Source organism: Notothenia coriiceps, unplaced genomic scaffold (genome assembly GCF_000735185.1).
Source record: "Notothenia coriiceps isolate Sejong01 unplaced genomic scaffold, NC01 NC01_scaffold00033733, whole genome shotgun sequence".
Classification (NCBI taxonomy): Eukaryota; Metazoa; Chordata; class Actinopteri; order Perciformes; family Nototheniidae; genus Notothenia; species Notothenia coriiceps.
The window spans coordinates 1-7151 of NW_011366434.1; the positions used below are offsets into that span (position 1 = coordinate 1).

Sequence of the window (7151 nt, forward strand, 5' to 3'; positions counted from 1 at the left end):
CAGCCCAAGTCTATTTAATTTATTGTTTTGGTTGTGTGTGATTTAATTAGTTTTCTATAATTTAATTTTGTTTTATTTATTATATATAATTTATATATTTGAATATTATTTCCCATTTCATTTGCAATGTTGAATGTTCAATACAGAGTTCTGTTTGAAAGGATGTACCGGTACTTGAATTATTATTATATATTATCATTATGTCAGTGGTCTGAAAATGGTCTTACAACGGTGCCGACAATATTATCGTTTATCGCAATAATTTCCGGGAAAATGTATCGTCCAAACATTTTTATTATCGTGACAGGCCTACTCTTGGGTCACTTTTGCTATTTACAAAAAAGAAACACTCAAAAATGTTACACCTTCACATTATACTGTACCTGGTGATTTTAGCAAAAAACAGATCAGTTGGGTTATTCTGTCCCACACTTTTATTTTTATGTTTAATTCAGTAGTCAAGGCTGTCAAAAAAAAAAATACCACAGGTTTGCATGCAAGTGTGAATGTCATTTCATATTTTCATTACAGGAGATTTTCAGCATCTGGGGCAGAGGAACAAGAGCAGTGCATTCTCTATACCAATGTACTGGAATATGAGCAGGACCATGTAAGTTTGCAAGTAATCGCCACACATGTATCAAAACTAATGGCAGTCGTCTCGAGAAATTCTGTGTATATAATTATACAAAAATGCTTAAAATAACTTTATGCTTACATGCTTCTCATACTATGTTGTTGCACAACTTTAAACAAAAAGGAATCAATTAAGAACTAATGGATACATTTGATGTTGCTGAGTTGGGCTAACAGCTATCCAGTAATGAGCATTGTTGATGAAATTATAGATATGGTTGTCTTCAAGTCATTTATAGATGTTTGTGTGTTCTACAGGATTGGCCTAAACTGTGGAAAGCCAACATGAAGGAAAATCCTGGTGATGTCACATTAGTATCAGGTCTAGTCTCCTACCTACTCAGGTATCTGAATGCAACATGTGCATTTGAAATTTTATTTTATTATTTTTCACAAGTAATACTTGTGGTTTAGTGCATAGAATGACAGGATATGTGTTTTATTGCTGAGTGTTGGAAGTCCCTGAAAGTCCTTATTCTTACATTGCATAATATCTTTGTTACTATGACAATTAAAAAACTTGATCTATATTCAAGATTCAAAAGGTTGAATTTCATATCTTATACACAACTGTAGTTATGTAATGGATGAAAAACTTTGATCACAGGTTGCTCAACCGTGCAATTACAGTTTTGGTGCTTGATCTGGTGTTCAAACTCCCCATGTGACCATAAAACAGGAATACTGCACATGCTTGTACATTCATCTTATTTAAACTTTTAACTTATATTTATAAACGGGCCTTAATAATGGCTTTTGTTGCGCCATCATAGCTCTGTTTTAGTTGTATTGCGTCAGGCCTGTCAATACTTGACGGCTCAGAGGTGTTTGTTTCTCCTTTGTTATCTTTAGACAGGCTTCCACCTAGTTTGACACAAGAGTTACCATAGGCTACACGCTCAAATCAATTAATGATATAACCGAGATAAGTATGTGTACACATAACTTGTTTTTTACCGTCCCTCTCGATGCTGTCAAGCTTAACAATAAGTAATAATAAAATGCTTACGATCTATAAAATTGTATATATAAATAGGAGGAATTAGAATGGTTATGGGATAATGTCATCATGCTTGGTAACAGGAAATGTAATATTTAGATGATGTTGAAATAGCATTTGTTCTGTGTCCTCAGCCGGGCAGACCACCCAGTGGTGAAGCTGCTAAGGAAACACCAGTACCGGGTTTACAACAGACTCTACCCCATCGTCAGTAAAGGTCTCGTCCAGAGTCCTCCACGCCCGCTGACACCTTCTCGCAGCACTCACCTTCCTCACCCAGGTAGGGCCAGTACCAGCGGTTTGTGAGGTTCCTCAGCTTGTGTCTGTTTCGTTTACGGACTGATGATTTCGTACCTAAACAAAATTGTGTCAGTGAAACCAAGCCAGTAGATCAGAATACCTTGATTCGTCCCACAGAGGGGACATTTACATTGTTACAGCAAAAGTAAAGGGCGCAAAATAATATTTAACAGGCATGAATAATATATTAAAGATAAAAATATAAATTACACAAATTACAATTTACAAAAATACACATCAAGGACCAGTAACAGTATTTAAAAAATAAAAAATAAACAAGTGGAGCGTGTATTAAGTAGTGTGATAGCAGCCAGGTCAGGGGTCGGCAACCCGCGGCTCTCGAACCGCATGCAGCTCTTTAAGCCCTCTACTCTGGCTCCCTTGAGCTTAGACAAAAATAAGAAGGAAATAAAATAAAAATATTTGTAGGACTATTTATATTTTGTTGCACGGTTGAACATGTTTCGTATCTTGTATTTTGAGCAGTGGCAAGCCATCAGGGCCCTCTAGGCCCTCTCTGAGGGCCTAAGATATTCTACAAAATAATATTTAAAAACATTAAAAAAAGTTTGAATTAACATTTCCAAAGAAATAAATCCTTCGAATCGGCCTATGCAGTTTCTGTTTGAATGTGAAGGGTTAAATGAAAGAAGCTCATCTCTACCATAGACTGTATATATAAGGGTCTCTGCGAGTTACTGTGAAGACAGGAGCTGATTGGTGGTCCAGCTATGAATTCACAGAGGGCCCGCGAACGAGAGAGTAATGTCAAATGACCGTACAATTGACCAATCATATCTTCCCTCTAAATTATGACAAGTTCCGCCCGCTGTGAAGCTTTTCTTGTTTCCATAGCAACAACAACTTCCTGTCAACAGCGTAAACTCACCTTCAAAATAAAAGCATGCCAAACTGCAACGAAAGTATCAAACACAATGCAATATCCTTTTCAATTTCAAAGAACACAAATTGGATTATTTACAGGTGTTGTTTTGTGTGGTAGAGGGACGCTGTCATTGATGCGCTTTGCACCCCAGGCCGTTGTTTTGATATTCCGCTGAAGTATACGCTGTGACGTAATAACTTTTTCTTTTCTTTTTTCGAGGGAAGGGGTGGGGGTCAGAGGGCCTAGGTATAAAAGTCACGGCTCGCCACTGCATCAACATCACTAGGGGGTGCTACATTAGCATTAATGCATTTCTGAAATGTTATTGATCACACAGAGAAGAAGACGACCAGAGGCAGCAGTGTTGGCGGCCAGAGCTTCAGCACGGCCTCCTCCCACTCCCCCTCACTCTCTCACGACCACTCCACCAACGATGAGGATGAGGTAGAGGAGGAGCTTCACTCACAGGCGACGGTGGATCGGGAGAACTCGTTTGAAGACCTGGAGCAGTTCCTGACCCAGCTGGACCGGACCCCGCTCCACAGCAGCACAGAGGACTCGGAGGGGACCTGTGATCCGTCGCTGCAGCCGGAGCAGGACGAGGGCAGCCTCCAGGAGCTGGAGATGAGAGCGCTGACAGAACATCTGAAGGCTGTGGTCAAAGACATTCATATTGCAATCGGTGAGCACAAATATAGACCATGTCCGATACGATTATACTCTGTCATTGAGTCCAACATTTGTATTCTTGCTTCACAGCAGCTGCATTTGCAACATCATCAAGGACAAACATTTAAGACAAGATACATGGAAACAGACATTTAACATAACTTCACAATCACTGAAATGAAACTGCTCGAGACCGTCCAACATACATTTAACTGTGTATTTAATGCTTCAGTCTGACCTTATGAAATCATAGGACCTTGTATCTCTGATTTGATGGCAACACTTCATATTTGCTGTTCAGGACACGGTTGGAGTCAGAGATGATGTTGTTGGCCAGCCTTAATATGTTGTTATGGTAGGCTGATTCGTAGAGTCTCTCAAAAGGTCGACTTACAATCCTTCAGCAGATTCTCAACTGGTGGAGGAGTTTTGACTGTTAAGCGGTAGACAAACACTTGTACATTGTAGTATTGCAATAGTGTACGGTTTCTTTTTCAAGCATAGACAGTGTCTTATGTTGATTTTAAGCAACAATTTTTTGTTGATGTGGACATCAGTCAGTGTCAAACTGTTTGGATAATAGTTTTTTGGGGGTCTTCTTTATTTGTTTCAGATCAACTTCTGTCCCTATGTTTGCTCTCCTTTGAGTGCCTCAACACAGCCAACTCTAAAGACCTGTGCCTGGCCAGCATAGAGGAAGCCTTCTTCACGCCACTCTGGAGCGTGCTGGTGGCTCTCTTCAGGTACTATAGCCTAAATACTGCCTTAATAAACCATCCTCAACTAAAATCCTTGTTAACTTAAACATAATCATCCATTAAGATGACCTTGAACATTTTAATTTAAATATTATCACTATCTATCCCATATCAGGTAATGCATGTTACTTATTATGGCCCGCTAATGGCAATTGCATTTGCAATATTACAAACTGGGTGTTGGTAGCAGGAATTCCTGACGCAGTGCCTTGAAGTTTAAACATTTAGTTATTTTATTAGCAATAAATGTTTGTTAATGCTTTTGCAAAATTAATATGCGGTGCTTCAGTTGGCTCTGCTTGATTGAAGCATGAATAAGTGCCAATCAAAAACATCAAAACGACTTATCTGATTCAGCAGTTTGCCAAATTTATCTTGGAAAACCACTCTACGTAAATTTTTTATTTATCTTAGGTTTGGGTTAACAAACAAACAAAATCCTTTACAGAAATAATATCTTCTGCCAGCTATGAGCTAATAACAACTTGCTTTGTGAATTGTTATATAGCGGTATACATAATCTGAATTGAATTAGCTTGCATGCGCAAGACGGCAGCATACAGCAGAGGAAATGCTCATGGAATGTTGATGCATTGATTTACTTTTTGTTTGAGTGAGTTTGAGTTGTTTGTTGAATTGAACAAGTCGCAGGCTATGCGGTTTGTGTTATAAAAAAACGTCTTAACCGTAAAAAGAAAATGTTAGAGGCTCCAGGCATTAGTGGTTAAGGTTTATTAATATACTCTTAATCAAAAATGTAAGTTTGACATCAAGTGTTGGTCATGACCAGCATGTGGCAGTGCTGCTCTAAGTATGTCAGCTTTTCCTTTAGCTTTATTGCTGGTTTTAACTTCAAATCGTTTTTTAAATGATCAGTTGTTATTTGTACGACCATTTCTGACATCTGCTAAATGTACATGTACCTCTTCTCACAGCACCATGAAACTTTTCTATACTATTTTGGAATGTTTTATGATGTGTTCTGCATTACTTTACTGAAAGAGGACCTCCTGGTTTCACAGTGTGTAGACCAAAAGTGTAAAGTAACTGACCCATGTCAAAATGTTGTCCACCTTGCCCTACATTTTTTCATATCCTTTTCATTCTCGGATACATCTTTGTGGACTGTCATTTATTGAGATTTGTTATGATAGGAAAAGCACAGGCGTAAGTAATGTTATTAACAATGTTTCAGTTTAGTATTTTGCATTGCAATTTAGTAATGAATGAATAATTGAGTTACTCCTTTGTAAAAAAACTAAAAACGATTTGACCTAAGTTCCCCCTGGTCAAATGCCCCCCTGCAACGTCTCTGCAGCTTCCAATTGAAAGAAACATTGACCTAACAAGTGGGAGGTTCCCCTATTCCTTCACTCCCAGTCCCTTGCCCAGACCAACCAATATGTGTTGGTGGTGGCACTGCAAGTATGACAATCCCAGCAGGCTTCCCCCCCAGGAACACTGTCAAATTGTTAAATTGAAATGCTCAAGCCATTACAAATAGACTTCTGCACCATCACCATATTTTTTTTTTTTAAATGTTCTGTGAATAAATTACCATTGATGATTTCTTATCTTGCTAACAGTAAAATGTGGAATGCACAACAATGAACTCTGTACAATGAAAGATTATGTAATGCCGACTTAATCGCAGATACCATTCATCTTCCAAAAAGCCTGGCAGCCTCACTTGAATACATTGTTGAAATGTTTCCCCCACTTTTTCTCAGTGTAGTTAGCTCTTTTCTTTCCTTCTCAGGAGGGTCTACAGAGAAAGGGAGCAGGCCTTTGAGATGAGTATGAAGCTGTACCAGGATGTTTCACCTGGAGATGTTGGTGTTCCCTCCAAACTATTCCCCGAAGACTCTGACGCCCAGCAAGGTTCCTACCCATATGAGTCTGCTGTGCAGGAACTGAAGCTTCTGCTCAAAGACTGCTGTCCACAGAGGAAGTTGGAATGCATTGGTGAGTCACATTGTGTTGTTTTATTCTCCCTCACCCAAGACTGACTTTCAGGACAGATAGCTTCTCACCTGATGGTTCTATTCAGCCCGAAAGAGGCCAGACACCATGTGGATTGTGTGTTTTCTCTCAGGTTGTTTTCTTTGAGATGTTGCAAAGTAAATCAGGATCTGTATTTATCATCTCAATTTGGCTATAATAATTTTGTAATCTTATGACAAGACTTGTCGAAATGTGACGAAAACCCCTTGTCCTGGACCCTTTTGTGTTTACTATCAGCTTGTCATTCATTATTTTCAACCAATCAGTGACATAAGACAGTGATGGCAGAAATGCCTTGACATGCTTTAAAAAATATATTTGAATCGTGTGAATGTTGCTATAAAATTAGATGGTAGGCCGGATTTTGCCCGCGGGCCTTGTGTTTGACATGCCTGCCTCAGAAGGTATTACAAAGTGTAACATTTAGTTCACACAAGCAAGTTAGTATAAAATGTTTGTTTTGGAAGTAGCATTGTTTTGTCAGTGGAGTTACATCTTGCAGCATCAAACTGCTACTCCCTACAGTAAGCTCAATGTGTTATAATTGTCAAGCGTCAATTTTGCAAAACCTTTAAAATTATATATTTGATATAAGCTAGATTTGACATTAGTCGACATGTCGGCCAGATCATCTGTACCGGTTTCTTACATATTTGTATACCAGAACAATATAGCAGCAAGTTCTTCTCTATGCAGTGTTAAACTCTTAGATTAACTATGTGATTCCCTCAGGAAGCCTGTAGGGCTGTCCCGAATACCATTTTTGGGCTCCGGATATTCGGTAGTAATCAGCAGCGAACCGCTTCGACACGTGTATTTCGGTTTATTCACGGCATTCTTTTCGTTATTATACAGCAGGGCTTCTAAAACTCCGGACCAAGGTCCGGATTCGGATCGA

At 38.9% G+C, this 7151-nt stretch overlaps 1 protein-coding gene across 1 annotated transcript; it reads left to right on the forward strand.

The window, feature by feature from the left end:
* Positions 1 to 531: 531 nt before the first annotated feature.
* vps9d1 (VPS9 domain containing 1) lies at positions 532 to 6258 on the forward strand (the record flags this gene model as incomplete). The annotated part of the gene is made up of 6 exons (XM_010790116.1): positions 532 to 610; positions 895 to 980; positions 1771 to 1916; positions 3160 to 3504; positions 4105 to 4234; positions 6009 to 6258. Coding segments are annotated over 6 exons (1036 nt in total), but the record flags the coding sequence as incomplete, so codon positions are not given.
* Positions 6259 to 7151: the final 893 nt, after the last annotated feature.